The sequence below is a fragment of the Barbus barbus genome, assembly GCF_936440315.1.
Source record: "Barbus barbus genome assembly, chromosome: 20".
Taxonomy (NCBI): Eukaryota; Metazoa; Chordata; class Actinopteri; order Cypriniformes; family Cyprinidae; genus Barbus; species Barbus barbus.
The window spans coordinates 8,568,973-8,596,801 of record NC_136748.1 but is presented as its reverse complement, the minus strand read 5'-3'; the positions used below and the strand labels follow the sequence as shown (position 1 = coordinate 8,596,801).

At 39.6% G+C, this 27,829-nt stretch overlaps 2 protein-coding genes across 3 annotated transcripts in view; one reads left to right on the top strand and one right to left on the bottom strand.

The window, feature by feature from the left end:
- Positions 1-157: 157 nt before the first annotated feature.
- Positions 158-27,139, bottom strand: msh4 (mutS homolog 4). 2 transcript variants are annotated; one of them, XM_079443526.1, is made up of 22 exons: positions 26,929-27,139; positions 23,391-23,662; positions 17,176-17,325; positions 16,919-17,088; positions 15,562-15,672; positions 15,269-15,384; positions 14,788-14,961; positions 14,315-14,444; positions 14,189-14,231; positions 13,448-13,515; positions 13,187-13,261; positions 12,430-12,494; positions 12,009-12,178; positions 11,529-11,665; positions 10,389-10,492; positions 10,156-10,280; positions 4,642-4,842; positions 4,294-4,412; positions 1,987-2,115; positions 1,678-1,849; positions 1,514-1,602; positions 158-625 (listed from the first exon to the last, which is right to left on the bottom strand). In XM_079443526.1, the coding sequence occupies exons 2-22, from the start codon at positions 23,644-23,646 to the stop codon at positions 437-439; spliced, it is 2,793 nt and encodes a 930-aa protein (XP_079299652.1). In that variant the 5' UTR covers positions 23,647-23,662; positions 26,929-27,139; the 3' UTR covers positions 158-436. The 2 variants fall into 2 exon arrangements, with proteins under 2 accessions (XP_079299652.1, XP_079299653.1); XM_079443527.1 differs by lacking the exons at positions 4,294-4,412; positions 4,642-4,842; positions 10,156-10,280; positions 10,389-10,492 and having other exon boundaries at positions 26,929-27,064.
- Positions 25,791-27,829, top strand: part of ahsa1b (AHA1, activator of heat shock protein ATPase homolog 1b) — a 28,899-nt gene continuing 26,860 nt past the window's right edge. Inside the window, exon 1 of the mRNA XM_079443533.1 lies at positions 25,791-25,900. The gene's annotated coding sequence lies outside the window, so the exon portion shown is untranslated. The remainder of the gene's footprint in view (positions 25,901-27,829) is intronic.

Below are 27,829 nucleotides of genomic sequence, written 5' to 3'. Positions count from 1 at the left end.
GGAACATCAGCACTCTTTCTAATGTGTATGTTGTTTCTTATACAATCCACAAATTGAACAACTCAAAATCTCATAGACTAATAAATGCGCAGTAGCCAGCTGATTGTGAGACTGAAAATTTGCATTAAAAACATTGGTGCAATGAATGAACCACAGTGAAACTTAACCAGCCCATGTGTTTATTTAGTTAACAGTTTCTAACAAAAGTGGAACACATGAACCTCATATGGTTTTGGTCTCACTAAACTAAACAAACAATAAATGATAATCTGTGAAAATAAGTTACTTTTATAAAATAAAATAAAAAAATCCTTATATCCGTGTATGGTCTACATTAGTAATTATCTCCCTGGCTTTGTTCAACAAGTGTATTTTGTCAGTTTTTCTCAAACAGGTGAAATCCATCCCTTATATTCCAACCCCTCCATCCCGTTCCTTATTCCTCATTCTCTACCGACTCTGTCGCACTTTGAAGTTCAGCCTCATACTGTCTCTTCAACCCCTTCAGGTATTGACGCAGGCTCTCTGGATCCAGCCGTGAGTTACGGGCCGTCTGCAGCAGTCTGGTGGCCAGACGATAGACTGCCCTCTGTTTGACCGTGTCAGGATCACTGTAATGCTTGGCCTTTGGACAACACAATGAAGACACAGGGTCAATAACCTTGTAGGTTGTCTGTATCTGATTTTTCTCCTGTACCTTGTAGCATTTGGACCAATCAGACACACAACTATTTGTTATATTTAACAAATAATCTCTTATACCCCCTCGCCTAACCAAAGGGCCAACTATGAGGGTCTGTGGACGCTTCCCCCGAAATGCATCTAGCACCTAAGAAAGGCAGAACAGGCCTCTGATTCCATGGCAACCCATCTGATAACACTTGTTTTATTGCTCAAAGGAATGCGGGCAGAGCAACTCACTCCATTTCCCCTTAGGAAAGAGACATTATGCCATAAAAATGGACTCTTCTCTAATTAATTCATAGGAAAACCTTCCTTTGAATACATAACTTCATGAAACACATAACTTCAGGTCATTGTGTATATTATTACTGTTCTTGTATATGTTTTTGTGTATTGCATACTGTTTTATGCATGCTTATCACTATCACTAATTAATATCACTTTAACTGTACCATGTTTGGTCTCTATAAATTCGTCTTCGGATGATCTAATTGAGAGTGAATATTACATGTTGATACCTATGCAACATATTAGTGTCCTAAAATTACATGAGTTTCTGATTCTGCCTTGCAAATTAATGTCCCTTTACGATTTTTGATCCTTATTACATGCGCTAATGTATTAATTCTTAGGAAAGTATTTTCTGTGGCCAAGAAAATATCCTTTCCTACAGTTGATATGAACTTACACTGAATTAGATTAGTTGATGGCAATTTATTTCTCACATCATAATTATCATAATTATTTATATACAATTCCCTTTTGAGCTAAAATGTGCTACTATCTCTACAATATATTATTCATGAGTCATAAACAAGAAGAAACATACCCACAGCTTTTGGTTGATTTTAGCTGCGACGGTTATGGCTTCCTGAATAATTTCTGACGGGAAATTGGTCTTCTCCGCTGCTCTTATACCTAACCAAACAGCTTCACTTATTATACAAAATAAACAAATGTAGTTTAGAAAAACTTGGACTCATCTTAACCCACCATAGTTGCGCTCCTCTGATTGGCCTCGGCTGAGCTGGTATGTGTAGACAACCCTGTCTCTGCCATCTTCAGTGCGGACGTGCTGAACCTGCATGTGCTGGTTCTCCGCATTGGGGTAAAGAGTCTGTAGCTGGCAGAGCTCAAGAAAGTGCGTGGCAAAAAGTGTGAAGGCCTACAGCACAAAGTTTTGTTAGCTTCTCATAAAAATACTGCTAGTACGGATGTTAGAATAACAGTTCAAGTATGTTTGTTTTTTATATCTCTCGTTATTATATCATACATATACTCTTGATGAAGTAAATACAGCACCTTAAGATTGATGAGGAATTCACAGACACTGTGACAGATGCCAATGCCTTCCTCGGGACTGGTGCCTCGCCCCAGCTCATCAATAATGATGAGTGACTTGGCGCTGGCATTGTGGATGATGTAAGAAACCTAGGAGTACAGTTGAGCATTTTAATGAGAAAATACTTTGTTTGATTGAGTACTTGGTCTATCTGTATATATCTCTGTACGAAGACTGTCTGAAAAGTATCCAGCCATGTAATATAAAAAATAGAGACATTTATCAAAGAATGTACAAGATACAAGAAACACTGCACACAGGAAAATGACGCCTCAGTCCCATTCAAAGGTGATTTTAGTTTTTGGAAAAGCCAGAAGTCGCAGGGCACCAAATCTGGGACTGTAGTGGGGCTGAGTCACCTGGGTGATTAGATGTTTCCCCAAAAAACTATGCATGAAATGCTATACATAGGCGGGTACATTGTTGTGATGAAGCCGCCTATCACCAGTTGTCCATAGTAGAGCCCTGCATTTCACCCCATTTTCAGACTTTTTTACGCCTCTAGGGCCGGGCTTAGGGCCAATTTTCACGTCATAGTTCAGACGCAGACTGGGCCTCGGGCCTGTTTTAGGCTTCTCCTTATTTTTATATTTTAGATATCCATCAATTAGTGATGCTACCGCGACTGTCAAGAGCGGCTCGACGGTGTTTAGTGTCCCGCAGCAGCAGCATGCATGCCGTCAGCGCAGCTGAAGAGTTCTGCGTTCAAATGCACACAATAGGCTAAAGCTTGCCGCAAACCCCAGCAAAAGTAATTACCATGAATGTGTCCAGGGGAAATAGTAAGGAGATATTTGAATTATTTACTAATAAACTAGTGTTTTCTGAGTTCGTTTCGCATGGATGAAGTTGCCGATCCTGATTCACGGTCTCCTCATTAGACGCGCCTTTAGAGAGAAATGCATCTTTATGGATTATGATAATGAAAGAGTTTTTGTTTTCGATTTGTTTTATTTCGTTAAGTAGTAAATCTTTCTATAGATATTTATCATGTCTGTGAGGTATGTATTTACTGAGTTTCCATTCATTTTTGTGAAGTGCTCCTGTTCAAGACGGCAGAAAGTGCATCATGTTTGTATTCTTTATTTTATAAAAGATATTGTGAGTGCACACAAATAAAAGTAGACCATTTACACTTCCGAATTATGTATTACTCTTACCTTTATGAGCAAAAATTATGGTGTATCCACTGAAAAAATTGCAAGTGATTGAGCTGGCGCCTCCATGTCCTACAAAGCGTGCTTTAGCTTCCACTCTCCGCACAAACTATTGGATACAGCGCACATTTATCTAGGTTTAAAGTCGGCATGAAATCAAAATGGACTTTATTTACTTTACTATCGCACATTGCTAGTCTTGATGTTAACAATTATTCCGTGCAAGTTAATCCTCTGAAAAAAATAGTTTGTCTTGGTAATCTTTAAACAAAATCTGAACATTTACTTCCACTCTGGAATGGTGTTCCTTTTTTGATGACATCAGTTTGACGGCTTGGGCAGAATATCCTTAAACACACCCCTCCAACCGTTAGGTTTCAATGAGTCAGAGACAGAGAGGAGAAGTGCTAAAATAAAACCCTGCCCTCTATTCAATATTCCGTTTCTGCTGGAAATACGTCACTACACTAAAATAAAGTCGGAAGCAACTTCCGGTTCACCCAGACTTTAACGTTTAAACATTGTTATATGCTTGAACTGTTTTATATCTATAGATTTTATTTTAGGCACTGTATGCCGCTTGCCGCTTGGTCGTTACTTTAAAAAACAAAAACTTATAACCAACAAAAAATGCTCCAAATGTTTTTCTAAATTAACTTAAAAAACGAAATATAATCACTTTGCCATTACATACAAAACTGAACTGTTTTAATAGCTGAAACAGTAGTATAAACTGTTTTGGGAGAAGGGAGGAAAAAAAGCAGGCTCAGGTCGGTAATTCTGATAAGTTGTCAGACACGGGTCGGGCTAGGACATGAGCGTCTCAGGCCAGGGCTGGGCTAGGGCCTAAATTTGAGGCCCGTGCAGGGCTCTAGTCCATAGCTGCGGCCGTTTATGTCAGATTGCAGCTCTCATATCTTTCATATTACATGGCAGGATGCTTTCCGGACAGCCATTGTATATGCTATTCATTGATACATATTGAGACCATGTGTACACAAAAACATACATGTGTAAATACAAATTTTATGACTTGACAGTACATTTTTAGGTTTCCTTAATCAAATATGAACAAAATTAGCTTTTTCTTCCACAGTGTCTAAAACTGACCTCTTTCATCTCAACCATAAATGTGGAGGAGTTGGTCTCAAAGTCATCGTCTACTCCTATTCTGGTGAATATCTGATCTGCAATTCGAATAGAGGCGTACTCTGCTGGCAGAAAGGACCCTGGGACAAGAAGAGACAGCTGATGCTAAACCATGCACAGAGACAAGCATATTAATGCAAGATCCTAGAACCAACCTCAAACTTGCTTATCATTACCCACAACCACTTACTGTATATAAGAAGTGTTTGCAAGTGTGGAAATTACAGAGAACTATGTAGTGACCAAAAAGTAGTGAGAAAATCATAAAACAAATCTTATTTTTTTTTATATAAAAGCAACTCTGTGTACCTATCTGAGCCATTATCTGGCAGAGGGCCACCTGTTTAAGGTAGGTGGACTTGCCACTCATGTTGGGGCCTGTTATGATCACAAAATTGCTTCCCTCAGAGATGTAGATGTCGTTCGAGATTGGTTGTTGCCCAGAAATGCGCTCCAAGATTGGGTGGCGACCCTGCTTTATTGCCAACGTATCAGTGAATTCAGGACGCACTGTAGGAAACAAATCATTTTATTTGTTTATACTTTTAGGTTATTAAAAGGAACCTCAGCTATTAAGATTTGTATGGCTTAATATAACGCAAATGATGTCTCTTACTGAAATATGTAGTAGAATCGATTGCTTCTGTCTGTCGTGCTGCTGAGAGGTTTGCGATTGTAGCTCTGTGTAGCTTTGCTTTTCTGTTGAATCTCTATCTTACTTTCACTCCCTGTTGTTAAAAGTGATAAGTTAATTCCCACCATATTTCTGGTATTATCTATCAAACTAATTTGATCGTTCGCTTTTTAAAACCGCGCGTGCAGTGCATTAGCATTCGTTAGCCGGTTAGCTTGTCACTCGCGGTTCCATTCGCGTTTCTATTTGCACCTATTATTTTATTTTTTCTCGCTCCGTTTTTCACAAGTTCATCAAACAGCAGTGGTAAGCGAATCATTCTTCAATCACGGGGAGTAATGGCTTCTTCTCCTGCTATTGTTATTTGCACTGGTTGCCACATGTACAGTTTATCTCTCTCTGTCGGCGACGAGGGATTCACATGTGATAAATGCAAGGAAATAATTAGGCTGACAGAGAAGGTTTCAGAATTAGAGACACGCATCCAAACTTTAGTTGAGGATAGTAAGAATGTGAGGGCTGTAGATACTGCTTTGGATGCGACTAGCCTAGGGAGTCCTGTACATTGTTTGGTTCCGGTAGAGCCCGTGCAGCAGGGCAACTGGGTGACTGTGAGGCGGCCTAGTCGAGGGTCAAAACACCACTCTTCCGTTCCGATCAAAACATCAAACAGGTGCTCCCCACTCAGTGACGCACCCACTGAGAAACCTGATGAAAGTGCTCTAGTTATTGGCAATTCTATTGTACGGAAAGTGAAAATAGAGACACCAGCCACCATAGTCCAATGTTTACCGGGAGCCAGAGCGCCTGACATCTTGGCAAATTTAAAAGTGCTGGCTAATGCTAAACGTAAATTCAGTAAGATTGTTATCCACGTCGGCGCTAATGATGAGCGACTTCGCCAGTCGGAGATCACTACATATAATGTTAAAGAGGTGTGTGAACTTCCTCTTTAACATTAAACTTTAACTTCTGCAAGTACAATGTCAGACACTAATATGCTCTGGCCCGCTCCCTGCTTACCGGGGTGATGAGATACATAGCAGACTGTCGTCACTCAATGGCTGGATGTCTAAGTGGTGCTCGCAGAATAACATAGGTTTTATAGACAATTGGAAGAATTTTTGGGGCAGACCTGACCTGTTGAAAAGAGATGGTCTTCATCCCTCTTGGGGTGGTGCCGCTCTTCTCTCTAGAAATATGGCACATAGTCTTAGAGTTCGTACTTGACTAACTGGGGCCCAGGTCAGGAAGCAGACAGACTGGATAAACCGACCGTCTGCTAAGCCGCCTCACGTCACAGAAGTCAGTTAATTCTCAGCACATAGAGACTCTTTCACCTAGATATCACACTATAGAAACTGTGTCTGTTCCCCGAACTAGAAAATACAGAAAACATCCAAACCAAAGTAAGAGTAACAATTTAATTGATGTTCAACAAATAAAAAACAGATATAATACAGATAAACAAATGATAAAGCTTGGCTTATTGAATATTAGATCCCTTTCTACAAAATCACTTTTTGTAAATGATATGATCACTGACCATAAACTAGATGTGCTTTGTTTGACAGAAACCTGGCTAAAACCAGATGACTACATTACTTTAAACAAATCTACCGCCCAATATTACAAATACAAACATGAACCGTGTCCAAAAGGTAAAGGGGGAGGTGTTGCCACAATTTATAGCAATATTTTCAGTATTTCTCAGAGGTCGGGCTTCAAGTATAATTCGTTCGAAGTAATGGCGCTTCATTTAACGTTATCCAAAGAAACAAGTGTTAATGATAAATCCCCTGTGATGTTTGTACTGGCTACTGTATACTGGCCACCAGGGCACCATACAGACTTTATTAAAGAATTTGCTGATTTTCTGTCTGAGGTAGTGCTGGCTGCAGATAAAGTCCTAATTGCTGGTGATTTTAATATCCATGTTGATAATGAAAGAGATTCGTTGGGATCAGCATTTATAGACATTCTAAACCCCATTGGTGTTAAACAACACGTTTCAGGACCTACTCTTTGTCGAAATCATACTCTACATTTAATACTGTCATATGGAATTGATGTCAGTGGTGTTGAAATATTGCAGCAGAGTGATGATATCTCACATCTAGTTTCGTGTATATTCCATATAGCTAAAGCTGTAAAGCCAACTCCTTGTTACAAATATGGTAGAACCATCACTTCTACCACAAAAGACTACTTTATAAATAATTTTCCTGACTTATCTCAATTCCTTAGCATTTCCAATAGCTCAGAAGAACTTGATGATGTAACAGAAACTATTGACTCTCACTTTTCTAGCACTTTAGATACGGTTGCTCCTTTACACTTCAGGAAGATTAAGGAAAAGAGTCCAACACCGTGGTATAATGAGCACACTCGGGCCCTAAAGAGAGCAGGCTGGAAAATGGAGCGCAGCTGGAGAAAAACTAAATTAGAGGTATTTCGTATTGCTTGGCGGGAAAGTACCCTATCCTACAGAAAAGCATTAAAAACTGATAGATCTGCTTACTTTACATCTATTTTAGAAGAAAACAAACACAACCCCAAGTATTTATTTAATGCAGTGGCTAAATTAACCAAAAAAATAACATCAGCAGGTGCAGACATTACCCTGCAGCACAGTAGTAATAACTTTATGAACTACTTTACTTCCAAGATCGAAACTATTAGAGATAAAATTGTAACCATGCAGCTGTCAGCCACAGTATCGCATCAGATAGATCCCCTGAGGAACAATTCCACTCATTCTCTTCTATTAGAAATGAAGAATTGTGTAAACTTGTTAAATCATCTAAACCAACAACCTGTATTTTAGACCCTAAAGATCTAAGCTCCTAAAATGGGTGCTTCCAAAAGTAATAGATCCTCTTCTGAATATTATATCATTGTCATTAGGATATGTCCCAAAAAACTTCAAACTGGCTGTTATTAAGCCTCTCATTAAAAAAACACAACTTGACCCCAAAGAATTAATTAATTACAGACCGATCTCAAATCTCCCTTTTCTGTCAAAGATATTAGAAAAGGTAGTATCATCACAACTATGTTCCTTCTTAGAGAAAAATGATATATGTGAGGATTTCTAGTCAGGTTTTAGACCATATCATTGTACTGAGACTGCTCTCATTAGAGTTACAAACGACCTGCTTCTATCATCTGATTGTGGTTGTATCTCTCTACTAGTGCTACTGGATCTTAGCGCCGCGTTTGACACTTTCGACCACAACATTCTTTTAAATAGACTAGAAAATTATGTTGGCATTAGAGGAAGTGCACTGGCATGGTTCAAATCATACTTATCTGACCACCATCAATTTGTGGCAGTAAATGAAGAGGTATCATAACAATCACAAGTGCAGTATGGAGTACCTCAAAGCTCAGTAGTTGGCCCCTTACTTTTCACGCTTTACATGTTACCCTTGGGAGATATCATTAGGTGTTAGCTTTCACTGTTATGCTGATGGTACCCAGCTCTATATTTCTTCGCGACCTGATGAAACTTGCCAATTTGCAAAACTAACGGAATGTATAGTTGCTATCAAAAACTGGATGACTAGCAATTTCTTACTGCTAAATTCTAAAAAAATTATTCAGATTAATTATTGGACCAAAAACATTTGCATGTAATAACCTAGATCACTGTCTAATACTTGATGGCTGCTCTGTAAATTCTTCGTCATCGCCAACCTAGGCGTACTTTTTGATAGCAATCTTTCCTTCGAAAAACATGTTCCTAGCATTTTTCCATCTTAAAAATATATCTAAATTACGACCTATGCTCTCAATGTCAAATGCAGAAACATTAATTCATGCATTCATTACCTCGAGGCTAGATTATTGTAATGCTTTATTCTTTATTGGGGTGGTTGCTCTGCACGTTTAATAAACAAACTCCAGCAGGTTCAAAATGCAGCAGCTAGAGTTCTTACTAGAACCAGGAAGTATGACCACATTAGCCCGGTTCTGTCAACACTCCCTATTAAACATCGTATACATTTTAAGATCTTGCTAATTACCTATAAGGTCCTGAATGGTTTGGCACCTCCGTATTTGAGTGAGCTCTTATCGCATTATAGTCCTTCACGTCCGCTGCGATCTCAAAATTCTGGCCATTTGATAATACCTAGAATATCAAAATCAACTGCGCGCGGGAGATCGTTTTCCTATTTAGCGCCCAAACTCTGGAACAATCTACCTAACACTGTTCAGGAAGCAGACACAATTTGTCAGTTTAAATCTAGATTAAAGGCCCATCACTTTAACCTGGATTTAACTTTAACACGACCACAGGAACCAGATGAGTCCTTTGCACAATCTGATTCTGCTTTAGCCTAGATTTAAACTGCTGATTTTGTCTGGCCAGAGGAGAATGACACTATTTCGACAAACTATTTCCCCGTCTAAATACTGTAAGGCTGATATAAAGCCACCCAGCTTTATATCAAGCTGATTTAAAGCTGCTTTGACACAATTTGCATTGTTAAAAGTGCTATAGAAATAATATTGACTTGACTAGAAAACACATGAAAGATTTATGTTATTTAAAAAATCCACATCGTGGATCAATTTTGGACTGTGGGGGGTGCCATTATTTTGATGACGAAGTCAGAGCCGATCCTCCCTATACGTAGAATACGCAAGCTGGGTAGGGCCCCCGAAACACCAGGGGGCCCCCTTGCTCTCAAAGATGTTTTAATTTTAGTTTCGTTTTTGAATTTGGCCACAATGGCCAGCGATTATGAAAACATGAATGATCGTTTATTTTAATGCCATGCGCTGTCACGCTCTCTACGTAAAAATCAGCCAAATCATGCAACGTGAATGTCGTACAGTCTCTTGTTCTTACTAAAAAAAAAATGAGTTGAAAGCGTACCGAGCCACGGAAGAGATACTGTTTCTCGAGCGCTTTCCGTGAGTGCGATTCGAGGCGGAGTGACTAATGCGTTTCATCCATTCTATTTTTTTTAATAACGTAAATCTTTCATGGATTTTCTACTACATTATTCAGTAGGAGATATTATTTACATTATATTAAGCCATACAAGTCTTAATACCCAGGGTTCCCTTTAAATAATAAAAATAAATCAATGCTATCAATAGCTAAAAGGAGGAAAAAAATGATTTGCTCACATAAATGTAATAATGTATATTATGTTTTTCTGGTTCTTAAACATTACCGTAATCTGAGACAGTGCAAGCGTGAGCCAAAGAGAGCAGCATGTCCAGCATTGACACAGCATCGGACAGTTTGTACAGGCAGTGGATGTGTTCACAGATGTCACTCAGTAACCTGGACACCACCCTGCAGTTTACGTAAATATCATCAATGCTTAAAATTCTGCATTTTTTTTTATTCTTACATTAGTTATCTTACAGAAGTCAAGCTTATTTTGATCCGCTATATACTCACACATAAGACATGTGGAAAATGTCTTTCAAAGCCTCCTCACAGTGGTCATTCATTTTCATGAGGTCTACAGTGGTGAACCCATAGTTGTTCTTCTGTCTGGTCACCTTTAGTGTTTAGAATCAAACCATTGGCAAACACTTGCTACCAACACTTTAATAATAATAAACATCTGGCTTACATGAACATATATGATTTATTTAATATATGACAGTGTTTCCGCTACATTCATTCTGCCGTGGCGGCCCGCCACACCAAAAATCATCCCCGCCACGGCTGCAGCTTTTCAGTGACATCACTCGATTCATTTACAGTCTGGTAATTTATAGCGGAGGAGACGTTAGTCACACACTAATTATTAAAAGGCGAGTATAATATAGCGCAAACTTAAGTGTAATCATAGTAGTGGTGTACGTTATGTGTAACGATTCGATTCAACCTCCAACATTACAAACTGAAACTGATCGCAGTTGATCCGTGGTCCGTACGGAACAGACCTCAAAGTTCGGTTCGCATGTGATTAACAGACTAATTGCAAAAATGAACCATCATAGAGTGAACGTTTATCATTTGTATGCGTTTTATCTTGCCAATTTACACATTTGAGTGATTTTAAGCCATTCCAGCGCAAGACGAGGCGAATAGAACTTATTTCACTGTCTGTGCGCTGATTTCTGTGGCCACAGCTGCCGGACACGGCGCTCGCGCACAGATTTTTAAGCGCGTGCGAACACCGAGTTCATTCTTCATTCGCATTTCCTTGTGTTTGAACAGACGCATACATACAGAATTATGTGAAAATGGACGTCTCAACAATCATTCTTGATAACGCAGTCACTTATCTTCAGTGAGCGAAAACAAGTTAGAAAGAAATAGCATGTGTATCATTATATTGCATCCGGTCTTAAAGGGACAGCTGCCTATAAACACATGCTGTTATATATGACAGAAGAAAAGGGGCATGGTCCACGGGAAAATCATTGTGTCATTGTGACAACCCCCCCCCCCCCCCCCCCCCCCCCCGGTGGAAATACAGCCTGTCGCCACAGCTGGAAAAAATCCTAGAGGAAACACTGTATGATACATTTAAAACACTTATGAAGACGTTCGGTAAAGTTTTAAAAGGTAATTTCTTTCGCTCACTTTGATGAACTCCTCTGGTAACTTCCCCCCAGGTAAGACCCCACCCTCCAGCTTCATGTGAATAAAGAAGCCACGTGTGTTGCTGAAACTTGTCCGGAGGGGTAGGCTGTACTTCTCTCCAAGCTGAGCCACCAATCCTGATCAGCAACAGCACAACACAACAATAATGCTGATGTTCATGACAAAACATAAATAGGATGGAATGTGGAAAGATCTGATTAGTAACTGATATAAGTGACAGTGTGCACACGTCTGATCACATTTACAAGGCCTATTTGAGATCAAGAAACTTTTTGTTAAATTATGAAATTTAATGAACATTATAAATGGATCTCAGGAACAAAATGTAATAATAAAACTATTTAACTCCTGTAATGGTAAGGGATCATCAATTGTGGTTGTGTGGTTAGGGCAAATTAACTGGTAATTCACAATTCACAAACAAACCTTTTCACACTCTACTGAAGTTAAGGAGCTCACCTGCTATGTCATCTACCACTTCTGTGTAGGCTCGCCGTGCAATATCTAAGAATTCGCTGACGTTGGGCCGCACAGCATAGCACTTCTGCGTGCGCATAGTCAAGCTGCCTTTCATGTAGCTGGTGTCATCATTAATCAGTGATTTGATCTGATCCAGAATGCTGTTGAACCTAAACCAACACAAATTAGAAAACACTAAAGATGAAATAATAGTTTCTGTTGGGTTGCATGCTAGAACTCTAATTAAACCTTCAAATGCATATATAAAATGCTGATTGATCTCGACACACATGTGGGGCTCATAGAATCTCAACTATGCTATTGCAGTATACACATCACGTTATCATATTTCATGTTAAACAAAAATGGCCAGTGCAAGATGTTAGCGCATATGCAAATATAGTTCACTAAAATGTATTACCTGCTGTCATCAAGTGAGGTGAAATATGCTTCCAACAAGGCTGTTTTGGAATGTGACAGCATCGCCTAATCAGGGAAAATATGCTTATATGTGGCATAATTACACATGCAACTGAGCATTTTAATAGGCCTTCTCAACTAAGTCAGAAAAAATACACTTAGTATACAATCATGACATATAGACAGATTTACATAATTACAGGTGTTATGACTTTCCTTACTTACACTTACCAAAATGCTACAAGTGATAGCATAAATAAGGTCAACAGATTTAACGTTGATTTTACAACGTGTCCTAACTACATGTGACATGACAAGATTCCAGCAACATCTGTTGTTGCTTTCAGTATGGCTATAAGGTCACGTAAAATTATATTTAAACTCACATTAGACACGTTTAACTTTGAATAAAGCACAATCACCTGAGATTATCTACGGTCATATAGTTTGTATGTTGTTGTTCCAGCCGCGATGTCACGGAAATAGAAACCGTTTCTAAATTGGAAATTTTGCATGTTGCCGTCACGGCTAGTTAGGACAAAAGCTCCAATTTACATGGAAAAGATACGGTGTTACACTGAGGTGAGATGCTCTTATTGGTGGCTGAAAGCATTAAAATATATGTCAAAATATGGGTATTGCAATTCTTTGGAAATCTGCTGAGCTTTCCACAGACATATTCAGTACAGGCCTGAATGACTTTGTGTCTTACAGAATTATTTGACAGTATTTAAAAAAAATGCATAGGCACGAGTTACCTTCAATGATGGGACGAGCTCCAGCGTATGCTTCAGCTTAATTACTTGCGCTATTTTTGCTTCAGCCACTGGTATCTACAAGATTAAACCATTAAAATAATATACATTAAAAAAAGTAATGACATGCTAATTTAAACAGAATTTTAGTGAACATTTTGTAAAATCAATTACCTGCCAAATCGCTCTGAATAAGAAAGCAACATTACTTTGGTCAATACTTCAATGTGTACTTAAATTGGTAAATGTGTTTCTTATGCATACCGTCTCTTGTTTTGGGACCTGAACAAGAGCAGACAGCAGATCATCTATATCCAGGAAGTGTGCAATGGCTGTGAATTAAAGCACAACATAAATAATGTCCTGCCATGGTGTGGTGCCAGCCAAACATTTAGGCATTTGGTTAATATTAATATATTATGATTGTGTGTGCAGTTCCATGTAGGTGTGATCCAGGAGCTTAAGAGCTTTTGAAATCAACAACAAATTACTCAATAACTAGTAAGGCCTGTTTCAGCAATAAGCTTTGCATATTTGTTTAGCGCCCATATGGACAGTTTACAGTATTCACTGTAAAGTTTGGTAACCTTTTTTTGTTGTGGGTTTTGTTATTTGTAATTGTATTCAACTCAGTACTTTAGCCAAAAAAAATAAAAATACGGAATGCAACTCTTTAGGGTTTGGGTTCTGATCTGTGTAACAGCTGAATGTAAATGTGGCATTCCTCCTCATGTAAATTATATTTCACAAAGTTTCCAATAATATCTTCTGATAACCACAGCTGTTACGAAAGCAAATTCTTAATACAGTAACCAAGAACTTTTTAGTAACACTATCAGTGTGAAATCACAACTTTAGTAAACTGCTTATGCATGTGGTGCAGTACAGACCTAATAAACATACAATCATAAGCAATAGAGCCTCAAACAAAAGAGTGAAATGAGGAGAATAACATCCTGGAACAATATCTCTAAAATTGAGACATATGAAATGTGGTGTTATTACCATTCTTCAGACCAAAGAAGAGCTCTTCATTTTGCAGCAGCTCCTGGAAACAGATCAAAGAGAAGATTATTTGATTAATGACAAAACAACAGAATGAAAAAAGGCAGACCGATAACAGGTAATCACTTGTATGGTGTCCATGCGTGAGTTGATAGTGACCACATCCAGCAGGGGCTCAAGAATATTAGAGCGTAACCGTCGCTCACCACCAGCAGTCTTAGTGTAGTTCAAGACCCCAAACAGAGTGTTTTTACTTCTGCATACAACAGCATATGTTTACTGACATTCAGATACAAGCAAATTATGAGTATAGTCAACATAGTTCATAATTACAACATATTACAATGGTCCAACTTTCTGTGCACCTCTATATGTCACCTCTAACACCATATATCTCGTGCTTTTTTACATTCTTTGGGAAGTACTTAAATACGATAAAGTGTGTGAAACAGTGCTAAGCTTGGGATAGAGGATGTGTAGATCTGTAGAACTTTGTGGATGACAGGTGTTCGAATTCTCTGTGGAGCGTTCAGTTCGAATTCTGTAACATAAATATGTGCAGGTCAACATAAAACTGCAGAATAGTAATGTCCTCTAACCTGTGATCTCTGTGATTCACTACTAGCTCCAAGTTGCTGGCTGATATTGCATCAATCATGGCTGTCTGCTCACTGCCGGTGAAGATCACTTTCAGTGACTTAGGAGCATATATAGAGTTCTGAACAAACTCAAAGTATTTTAGTAGGGCAGATGCAGAAGCCAGGCAGTAGTATCTACAGACAGAGATGATGTTTCATTTGATATTGTTTAATCAAATTTATCATACATGTATTACACATAGGGTTATTACACATTATTGTATTTATAAAAACACATTCATATCACTCATCTGAAACAGAATTGCAAATAATTCACACTGACACAATGAATGGTCACCATGAGATCATCTTTACTTTGAGAATTTTTATGAGTACATGTAGGAGGAGTTCCTATACTACTACTAATAATGTGACTAATCATGTACATTTACTGAAACTAAAACAAAAACTTGAAAAAGAACCCTAGGAATCCATGACTTACTTGGTTTGCACCTCCATCAGGACAGTGCTAAACTCAGGGACACAGAGCTGCTGTGTGTACTCCAGGCCCTTCTTCTCATTGAAGTACTTCCTCTGAACAGCAGTGAATGTGACTGACTGCACACATAGCAAAAACAAATATTCTGCACTCAGTGGAAAGCAGCAGCTGTAATTCTGAATTAAATCAGATGAAGGTGTGTGCACAATCTCTAACAATAATTTTAATTTACAGCCTGTAAATTGCAAGTCACCCAGCCCTAATTTATTGCCAGGATAGATGCAGTAAACATATACCGGGAAAGTCTCTGTGATGAGGGTGTAGAGTTTGGTTCCTTGTCCTCTCACACTAGCAGTGTCTGGCATTAGAATCTCCAGAGGCATCAGGTTATGCAGCTTGGTAATAACCTGTATTAAAAGTAAGCATCATTTTGTAAGTGTTAGTTTTACAAAGAATGTCGTCCTCTACTGCATGATACTGTCTATGGGTAAAAACACATTTTCTTCACCTTGCAAGCATATTAAATAGCAATAAAATGGTTAAAAATGAAGCAATGACTTTACATAATGTTACACTACATTCTGGGCAGTCATTTTTAAATCTTTTTTCTGGCATGGTGCACTGTGTGAAGGACTCTGTTCTGGAGACCTGCCCAGAGCAAAGCACTTTAGTAAACTTTATTTTAAAACATTTGAAACATACTATTTGTATGTTATGGGGAATTGCTTAAAGTGCCCCCATTGTGCTATTTTTAAGGTTGCTAATATTGTTTTAGGAGTGTCCTAAAACAGGTTTATATGCATCCAAGGTCAAAAAAACGCTTTAGTTTTCTCAAAAAATAGCTTTAATTTTACCTAATTTCTAAATGATTCCTAAACGACTTGTGCAAAGCAGTTCAAAGAATCAGTCTCTCTAAACCCCTCCTTTCCGTGAGCCCTCGCTGCTGTGTTTGGTCAGATGGCGCAGTCCTTTGTGATTGGTCTACCGCATACAGCGTGTGTCGGAAATGACAGGCCATGGGCGGACATTATGCAAATGTGTTACTTCGTGACGTACAGCCATAACAGAATAAGATTCGAATTCCTGGCGACTTGTTTAGGTGATTGCGAACTGACTCTTTTTTTGATAGACAATAACTTTATCTATCGTGCACTGTCGGCTTCACAACTTTGCAGGGTAATATACTGTATATAATATATATAAAGGCATAATAGGGGCACTTTAAATGAGTTCAGTATCTAGAAAAAACATTGTGTGCCTATGGAATGGATATAGATACAGCCACTATTGAGAGTTTTGTTTCTATTTACTTTTTACTTTTATTTTTATGACCTATTATTAAAGCATCTATAAATGTTGTATTTACCCTGTAAATGTTCTTAATTAACATAAGCCATACTGGGAGCAAATTCTATTAGATTTCGCCATGTAATGGATAGTGTAAACTTAAGTTTCTTACACTAAGGTTTAGTACAGTAAAAAATTATATTAGCACAGTTTTGCAGTTTTAAACATTTTCTGATCACTCTGATAACTTAATTAAATATTTCTGTCAAAATGTGTGTTGTTTTTGCAATTTATAACAGGTTTCATCTTTACCATACCCTTGATCCTACAAAAGACAAGCTGTTTGGAGAATGGATGGATCTTTACCTTAGCATAAGTTCCAGTGTCTGTAAACTGTGAGAGCACCAGTTCTGGGCATCTCACATTGATACTGGCCATGCCAATCTCCCCTCGAGCTAAACCACGTCCCTCCACCACAGCCACTATCACAGAGGCCGCATGAGACGCAGATGCAGATGCAGATGAAGACGTTGTCACTATGTTAAAAGAGTTGTACAATGAGTTATCAGTTTTGATTTAAGATTTAATCAGGACTACAGAAAGAGGGTTAGTTAGCTGAATACTGTTAAGGTCTCTCTGAGGGGTTCGGCCATGGAGTGAGAGTGCAGGCGTGGCCCTCAGATGTGGAGTGCTGGAGCTCCAGGTGTGGACAGATGAGCCCACAGAAGAGCTGATCCTGTCTGCTCTTCCACTGATGTTGATCAGGCGCTGAGCTAAGGAGAAAGCGCAGGACTAGTCAATTGATATGGGTTTTTCATCCATATATCTTGTGAGGAAATGTCTTCCAAAAGAAAATCTTGTACATTTGTACAAAAATTAAATGCATCAATCTAGTTTTGAGAGCAAAATGAAGAATACAAATAAGTTTTATTCTGTTTAATTTGGTTACTGAAAAGGGGTTGGACCCCTTTTTGTAACCAAATTGAAAAAGAATAAAAATTATTTGCACTGACTGAAAAATTATTTGCAAAGTCCCTGGACTCAAACATACTTTTAGTTATGTTTCTCAGTCCACATTATTTTCACTGGTGCTTTTAGGGAGCAAAACAATCATGGGCATAGCTTGTGGGGGGGCCATGGAGCATGGACCCCTTAGCCACTTTACAAATTATTTAATAAAGAATAATAATAAATAAATACTTTCAACTAATAAGTAAATATGCAAATAATGTACTTAGTTAATAATACATTCAAATACATTTAAATTATTATTGTAAGTATTTTTCTTTGGTATAATGCCATAATGTGTGCCATAAAAGGATATTCAGCATTTTTTTACAACATAAACGAACTGCAGAGAAATATGGAGATAACGGAAAAAGACAGATAAAGATTTGGATGCCGTGTGGACCCAGACAATCAGATTGAATCAGGTGATCCACAGGACGCAGCTGTTTTAGCGGCTCAGTGTTCTACATTTATGTAGACCATTTACATCCAAAAGTTATTTATGTCAGAGAGCAGTCTCCACCAACGACACTCACCAGATCCCAATCCCCTGATTTCTGATCACCGCCACCTGTCAGCACTAATCAGCAGCACTATATACCTGCACTCCTCTCGTTCACTCACCGTCTGGTCTCAAACGTTCTGTGTTGACTAACCTGACCCACTTACCTTTTGTCTACTTACCAGTTGCTCCATTGCTCCTATCCCTGTTCTCCACCGCTCCAGTTCTCCACCGTCTCCATGCTCCACTGTTACCTCCGGATCCCCTGGAAAAGGAAAAAGGACATTCACACTCAGATAAGCCCCTAGAGACATTCCCATTGCCCGTTTGCTTAACTGGACATTCTGCTCATCTTATTCCCCTCTGCTACTACTCAATAAACCTGTTGATTGTATTGCACTTACCTCTGTGTCCTGTGTCTATCTGCTGACAGAAGACAAGACCAGAACTGACGACTGGAGATGGAGTTCCCGAACCCTGCCGCTGCGGATCCCCTTGAAGAGCTGGTCAGCGCTCGAACAGCTCTCTCTCCGGTCACACACCCTCAGTCTGCCTCTACCAGTCCCATGGCCATTCCTGCAAACTATTCGGGTGAGGCGGTTGAATGTAGAGGTTTTTTTACTCCAAGTTTCACTCTACATAGAGATGCAATCCCATAAATTTTCCAGCGAACGGGCTAAAGTTGCCTTCCTGATCTCCCTGCTAACCGGACAGGCATTGCTCTGGGCACGAGCCATCTGGAACTCACAGACCACTATAATTAACTCTTTCGATGCTTTCTCTTCCCACTTCAAGGAGGTCTTCGGCCTATCCACTGGCTCGCTTTCCATTGCCGAACAACTCATCCGCCTCCGTCAGGGAGATTCTTCGGCCAGTGACTATACAGTTCTGGACTCTGGTGGCCTCGTGTGGATGGAATGAGGCAGCGCTACTCCCTGCTTACCATCAGGGCTTGGATCCACAGATCAGAGCCCAGATGGCGATCTATGATGACACTGTCGGTCTGGATAACTGGCAAATGGATACTAATCACCTCTCACACACTGAGCGTACGCGACGTCTCGCCATGGGGCTGTGCCTCTACTGCGGAGTTGCGGGGCACTTAATTCGGGTGTGCCCCTCTCGCCCCCCACGACCAGCGTTGAGTACCCTCCAATTGGAGCTTGCTATCTCTACCCTACCACTGCTAATGGTACAACTGCTCACCTCACGTCATTTCATTTCAGTACCCGCCCTCGTGGACTCGGGATCCTCAGGCAATTTCATCTCGCAAGCCCTCCTAAAACAGCTTGATTTACCCCGCCAGAGACAGGCCGAGTTGAAGATCGAGACCATACAGGGAAAACCACTCGGGCGTGGGCACATCAAGTTCTGGTCTCCGCCGATCACTCTGCAAGTAGGCTGTCTTCATCCAGAGAGGATTTCCTTTCTGGTACTGGAGGGACCCACCGTCGATATCATCCTCCCTGGCTATCTCAACATTCCCCCGAAGTCAGATGGGATACCAGCGAGATCCTCCGATGGAATAAAACCTGCATGCAAAACTGTCTCTCCAACGTCCCTGTGCCCCTGGTTAGTAACCTGAAGCTCCAAGTTCATTCCACCCTAGTGGAGAGCCCCGAACCTCGTGAAGTTCCGACGATCCCATCTGACTACCTGGCATTCCAGGATGTGTTTAGCAAACAGGCAGCCACGAAGTTACACCGCACCGGCCATGGGATTGTGCCATCGACCTGCTGCCTGGAGCTATACTCCCCAAGAGTCGAGTGTACCCCCTGTCCATCTCGGAGTGCAAGGCGATGGAGGATTACATCAAGGAGGCTCTCCAACAACAGTTAATTCGCCCTTCCACCTCTCCGGCGGCCTCGAGCTTCTTCTTCGTGGGCAAGAAGGATGGAGGCTTGCGGCCCTGCATCGACTACCGGACCCTCAATGATCACACTGTCAAGCTCCCTTATCTTCCCCTGGTCCCGGCCGCCCTCGAGGAACTCCGTGGGGCCAGCATCTTCTCGAAAGTGGACCTGCGGAGCGCCTATAACCTTGTTCGTATCCGGGAAGGCGACAAGTGGAAGACGGCGTTCATTACCCCCTCAGGCCACTATGAATATCGGGTCATGCCGTATGGCCTTTCCAACTCTCCATCCGTCTTCCAGGGGTTTATGAACGAGGTGTTCCAGGAGTTCCTCCACCGGTTTGTCATCGTGTACATAGACATGATCTACTCCCAGAACCTGGCCAAACATCGCCATCACGTGAAGCAGGTGGAAACACTAAGGAAACACCACCTCTACCTGAAGCTCGAGAAGTGTGAGTTCCACCGCCCTACGGTCCAGTTCCTCGGCTACATCCTCAGTGCGGATGGGATCCAGATGGACCAGGGGAAGGTCCAAGCCATCCGGGACTAGGCCCCAGCCTCAGTCAGAAAAGGAACTTCAACAATTCCTCGGCTTCGCAAATTTCTACCGGAGGTTCATTCTGAACTTCAGTCTCCTCTCAGCCCCCCTCACTTCCATGCTCCGTCAGAAACCCAAGTCTCTGTCCTGGAACTCTGAAGCTCGAGCCGCCTACAAGAAGCTCCAGGAGGCCTTCTGCACTGTTCCCATCCTCTCGCATCCCAAACCCCAACTCCCATTCATAGTGGATGCCTCCACAACCGGCGTGGGAGCAATGCTGTCTCAATACCACGGAGAGCCTCCCCGACTCCACCCTTGCGCTTACTTCTCCAGGAAGCTTTCCCCAGCGGAGCGGAACTATGATATTGGAAATCGGGAGCTGCTCGCCATTAAACTGGTGCTGGAGGAATGGAGACACTGGCTGGAGGGAGCTCAGAGACACCCCTTTACGATCATCACTGACCACAAAAACCTAGAATATCTCCGAAGTGCTAAGAGGTTAAACCCCCCGGCAGGCTCGCTGGGCCCTCTTCTTCACCCGGTTCCAGTTTTCCATCACGTATCGACCCGGAGATAACAATGTCAAGGCAGATTCTCTCTCACGCATCCGCCCCTGGAGGAGGGGATACTGTCAGAGAGTCACCACAGTCACCGCAGTCTCCACTAACGACACTCACCAGATCCCAATCCCCTGATTTCTGATCACCGCCACCTGTCAGCACTAATCAGCAGCACTATATACCTGCACTCCTCCCGTTCACTCACTGTCTTGTCTCAAACGTTCCATGTTGACTAACCTGACCCACTTACCTTTTTGTCTACTTACCAGTTGCTCCAGTGTTCCCTGTTCTCCACCGCTCCAGTTCTCCACCGTCTCCATGCTCCACTGTTACCTCCGGATACCCTGAAAAAGGACATTCACACTCAGATAAGCCCCTAGAGACATTCCCATTCCCCGCCTGCTTACCTGGACATTCTGCTCATCTCATTCCCCTCTGCTACTACTCAATAAACCTGTTGATTGTATTGCACTTACCTCTGTATCCTGTGTCTATCTGCTGACAATTTAATTTACAAAGAACAAAACCTAAAAATAGATTTTAGAATAAATTCTTACTGTTTAATCATCTATTTTTAGTAAGACTTATTAAATGGAAAGTGTTTGTGCACCTGCCATTGTGCTTTAACTTGAATCAAGCCCAACAAATATATTTTTTAAAACAATGGATGAGTAATTCACTCTTGGATTTACTTATTAAAAGCCTCCTTTGAGATCATGTTTACAAACATGTTTATTGTGCATTATTTTCAACATGTTTATAACTACATTTAGTGTGGCAAAATAGAAGCGCACCCTTGCGATGTATCTGGTTGCCATGACAACCTCACATGCTTATTGCTCTATGTAATCATAGTAAAATCACTTGAATATGGTACACAGAGTGTGAATTTGTAGATTAACTATAGCAAAACTAAAATGTGTTTAAAAGTGTGACTGACCAAATCGACCGGCTCGCTTTGGCCCCCCCAAGCTCAAAAGTCAAGCTACGCCTATGCAAACAATTTGAATATAATAAAATAATAATAATAATAGTAGTAATATTATAATAATAAAGAAGTAAATTAATATATACTAATACAACATAAAAGTATTATTGATTATCATTATTATGCCTATAAAACAGCAAGGCATTACTTTTGCAATACCATAAAATAAATGAAAAAGTATGTAAATTCCAAGCAAAATTATTATTGTATATAACTTAATATTGTCTTAATTTTTTTAAAGGTCCCATGGCATGAAAATGTCACTTTATGAGGTTTTCTCTGCTTTGCCCGCCCATGAGAAAATTAGCTACGACTGTGCGAGGCGACCGTGCGAGGCTAGGTTTGTTAGCATGTACCCGTTATGGGAAAAAAGCCGCCTAAAGGGTCTGAAAGTTACTAAATATTGTGCTAAAGTTGCGCTCGTGTGTGTGAGACGCGGGAGCTGATGGCAGCGGGCGGTGGATATTGTTGTGGTCCGCCCAGGTAAAGTCTATGTGTGGGAAACACTGACCGTATCCAGACACAATATTTTAAGCTAACCATTCGGAGACGTCCTGCTGTAGCCGCTGAGTTGCAACTTCTTCATCTGGTGCTTCTCCATCCGGATCAGATTCAAAAGCTTGAAGGACTGCGTGTCTACGAGCCCTCCACCCACCCTCCACCTTGCCCCGCCTCTCTCCTCATCATTAGCATTTAAAACTACAGACACAGAAATGGCTCGTCCTAAGGAAAGCTCATTTTGGGACTGGCTCGTAGTGGCTGAAATTCTGCACCAAGGCTGAATTTTGGGAAGGAGACTTCAGATACAGTACTAGGGACCACTTAGGCCTATATAAAAGCATCAAAAAAACAGCATGTCATGGGACCTTTAATTTCCAAGAGTTAAAACCTCCACACAAATATCATTACAAATCTAGTGAAATTCTGTAATCAACTGAATGTTTATGTTATTATAGGAAATTATAGGTAATTAATGTTAAACACTGTATCTAGACAGCAGAATCACAGATGGCCGAAATAGTGGGGCCCAAGAGTTTGAGACCAGTTTGAAAATCTTGGGATTAAAAGAATGTAAATTAAACCCTTAAAAACGGATGTTTATTACTAAGAAATTATTAAATTTATCTTAATTTTTCATTAAAATGTTTCCTCAAATTGTTATACAAATAACATTATCTAATTAGAAAAAAATGCACTAGTGGTCTCAGACTTGAGACCCCTGGTCCCAACTGTTTTGCATAAATATTTGATATAATACAATTTAATGTTAGCAGAAGAGAAGTTCAAAAATTGCTTAAATTACATTTTTTTGCTGAATAATACTCACTCTAATTAAAAGATTTTACCCATTTATTTCATGTGTTATAGCTTTCAGTTTCTTGGTCACCTCCAATCGGTGTTGTGTCTGTGAACACAGCTGTCTGAGCACCAGTATCAGTGGCAGTGCTTGATCCTGGACACACACTGTTCCTAACATCATCGGATCTGTGTGAAGTCAGTAGGCCAGAAGATGATGGAGGATCCTGCTGTCTACAGGTTACATGTCTGTAGTAGACCAGGTTATGTGGGGTAAGAGTGCTGCTGCTCGGCCCGGCCTCAGAGCTCGAACCTGGGGTCACCTCTTCAGTGCTGCTACAAAACATGTCTGCTTTCACAGAGCTTCAGAAAATAATGGGAAAACCTTCAATAAGCGTTGTGAAAATAAACCAAATGTGCTAAAGCAATAGTAAATTACTATTGCTAAATATTTCTCCAAATAATAAATTCCTAAGTATAAAATTATAACAACAGAAAAATGTAAGACATTATACAGTACAGTATAATACACGTTGTTCACAACATACACACTTTTCACTGAGGTAGCCTACATAACTTAGGCATTTAACTTGTATTTCACAGATAAATCTAAGATATCTTAAAATCCTAAAATATCAATCTCGTCGATTTAGAGCTGAAATGATTGATTTCCAGTCAATATTGGCTTTTGCGCCATCTAGTTATATGTAGATACTGTAGCACATAAACATTCATTAGAGCAGCAAATTCAACTCCTTTACATCAAATTATACTTAGTTTAACTTAAATAGTTTACCGTTAAGAACGTAGATGTTTATTTATAGTGCTTTTATGATAACGTTTTATTAAGTCAAAGCCCTGAAGCTGATTTGTTCATAAAGAGTAGCGTAGAAGGATTCTCGCCACTTGGCTCTGTTACTGTATCCAATATACCTGGTTATCATTTACCTCGAATAAACTTTTATTTTTGAATATTTCTATTTGTGTTCAATAGTACATTTGATTATACAACCATTCTTTACACATTTAAAGGTGCCATAGAATGCATTGATACAGTATTTTAAATTGTTCTCTGATACCTACATAGAAAGCTTGTGGCTTAGGTAAGGGCACAAAATCTCCAGAGAGGGTTTTACATGTTCATTTACAACCCTAGGATTTCTCCCTAGAATGAAATTGTCTGTTATTGGCTTATTTGGCAGCGTCATGAAAAATAATATTGAGCTCTGCTCTGATTCACAGTGCGGCTCATTTCAGTAACTCACAGCGGGAAGGAAACACAGGGAGGAAAATATATATTTAAATACTTTCACCTTTAAGTATTTTATATGGAAAAAATAGCATTTACTCATTCAAAACATTCAAAATCTTGACAGAAAACAAAGTGGTCGCTTCTGGCATTTGAATTTCTCACCAATACCAGCTACAAATTAAGTTTCTTTCTTTTTTTCTAAATAGCCTATTTCAACATTATCATTAAATCATTACAAATCTAAAATTGGGGATCTGTTATCATGAAACTTATGGTATGTTTGCAATAGGAGTACAATGTCATTTTAAAATGCAGTATGCTAATCAATGCAATTGGCTAAGGTGTAACAAAATTAATGAATAAAAAAAGGTTTATAAAATAATGACAATAATGATAATAATGATAATGAATACAGGGCTTTATAAAATAATGAAAAAAACCTTCAATAAGTAGGCCTACTGTGAAAATAGGAAATGTCTCAAAGCAATAGTAAAATTACCATTGCTAAATATTTCTCAAAATAATAAATTACGAAGCATAAAATTATAATAAAAGATTTAAGACATTAGGCTACAGTACAGTAGCCTATAATACACGTCTCGTTCACAACACTTTTCACTGAGATACATCTATTTCACAGATAAATCTAAGATATATTGTCATAATCCTAAAATACGATTATAATAATTCTAATAACTAGTCGATTGAGAGCTGAAATTATTCCTTTGCAGCCAATATTTGTCGTTGTGCCATCTAGTGGTTAAATGAGACACTGCAGCACATAAACACCGACTAGGGCAGCAAATTCGACGCCTTTTAAGTCAAAATATAACTTAGTTTACTTTAATAGTTTAAGGGTAAGAACATAGGCCCTATATGTTTATTTATAGCGCTTTTAGGATAAAGTTTTATTAAGTCAAAGCAGGGGCGGCGTTAGGGGTGGGCTGGAGCCCCGAATGTTTTTATTACTATGCCATCAATGAGTTTCCATGCCCAATAAAGTAATTTAGATTAAAATTTAAATAAATAAATAAACAAATAAATAAATATCTGTCGACTCTCACGTCTACAGTGTCTATCAATTTACGCGTTGTCATTCACACCCGACAAAAACCGCCCACTGAGTCTAGTGCTTCTGACTGACATGTAAACTGGCCAACCATCGATGAGCGTCTGTACGATCCAGCCAATCAAATTAGATCTTTTGGAGCCAGGCGGTTTGTTGGCGTGTAGTATTTTACTAGATCAATTTATTTGAAAAATAAAATGGATATTTCAAAATTCTTCAAAAAAAAAGGAAGTAAAACACCCCCAGCCAACACTTGAACGCCAAGATACAACAGCTTCAGGTATCTGTAACTTTTAATCATAGTATTATATTTCTTATTCGGTTTTAAATTGTGTCTGATTTAACGTTAACGTACATTTTGAACATCTAACAGTTAACGGTTGCGCAGCACAGTCTTTAGGACACACACACACACACACACACACACACACACAGAGCGGTTATAATGTTGGGTTAGCATGGTCTGTGGCAGACTTTTCGTGTCAGGGCAACAATTCAATAAACAAGATAATAAAAAAAGACATATTTCGCTAAGGAAATGGTTCCAAACAAAGCATGTTGTTGTGCTCTGCATTGATTAAATGACTGACTGACTCACTCATTAAGGCAGTGGCTTGCCGCCACCTAGTGGCAAAGTACCATTCTAATTTTTTTTCATCATTTCATATTTCTGTATTCCAAATTTTATATTTGATACATTAGCCTCATAAGATTATTTATGCAATTTGTAAGTCCTGTGTAAGTGCTCCTTCAAAAATATAAGTGTATAGAGCCCTGCGTTTATAATTATACTTGGATGAAAATGAGTCATCCTTAACATTTTTGGTGTTTTGGATTCACTACAGCTGGAGAATAATTAAATACAAAATAGGTTATAGGCTCTACTGGGTGATTTTTTTATTTTACTGAGTAACATTCATCATTTTCCCATATAGTGTATAGATTTTTAGGCATTCTATTATCTCAAACAGCCTGAAAAATAGTGCATTTAGCTGACGTAAATGGGAAAACAATCTCCCCGGGGGAGCATGCCCCCGGACCCCCCTAGGTTTGGGCTAAGCCCCGAATGTTTACATCGTCTGGCTCCGCCCCTGAGTCAAATCCTTGAAGCAGATTTGTTCATAAAAAGTACCAAAGTTACAAGGATTCTCGCCACTTGGCTCTTATGTAACAATTTACCTGGTCATTTACCTCGAATACTTTTCTTCTGGAATACTTCTATTTATGTTCAATGGTACATTTGATTATACAATCATTCTTAAAACATCTAAGTGTTTTATTTAGTGGGAAAAAGGGACATTTACTCACCACAGACGCGATCAAAATCTTGACAGAAATAAACGGTCGTTCTGGCGTTTGATTTTCGCGCCAATATCATGCTCGCGTGGTAGTGATGTTACGTTCGTGAACGAATCGTTCTTTTTGAACGAATCTTTTAGGTGAACGAATCATTCTCGTTCACGTAATCCATTGACTGAGACTCATATTTCTCGTTCACTGAAACTCCTCCCTCCACCGCAGCGCGCCGCTATTGCGCGCATGCGTAGCTCTGGACCGTTTCCTCTGTCAAAGAATGACTAAACCTCGAGCCAATAGCCTTCGAGTATGATACGAGGACGGAGCATGTGATTTGTTGAATCTAGTGAACGAATACGCCCTTCATTGAGTTGCTTTGAGTTTGAAAGAGTCAAATGAACTGTTACATACATACATCTCGTCTCATTATTACGTTCGTCGTTCGAACAACTGGTTCTTTGTTTTATTTTTTTATTTATCATTTTGTTTTATTTATTTATATTATTGTTGTTTTATGTTTGAACAGTTACATACTTTTAAATAAAAAAATATTTCATTATGTTAGTCATGTCATGCACTTTTGTTTGTTTAAAAACTGTGAAACATAAAAAAATATGGCAGTATTGATTATTTGCATCACGTCATCCCATCTCATTTGCGTCACGTGACTCACGTCAGCAAATAGCATTTCAGCTCGGGTTTAGAAGGGGCATGTAATTAGGTGCGTTCGACTTGAAGCACGGCTACAGACGGTGGTCAACGAGAGTAGCCGCTTGCAGTCAAGGGCGGAGTTGAAAACGGAGTCGTTAAGTCGGACACTTCGGGGCTCTCGTAGTTTGCTGCATCTACCTCAGTCATGGCAGATCACGTGGCGTTTGCTTGCTTTATTGCAGACGAACTGGAAGCTATAGAA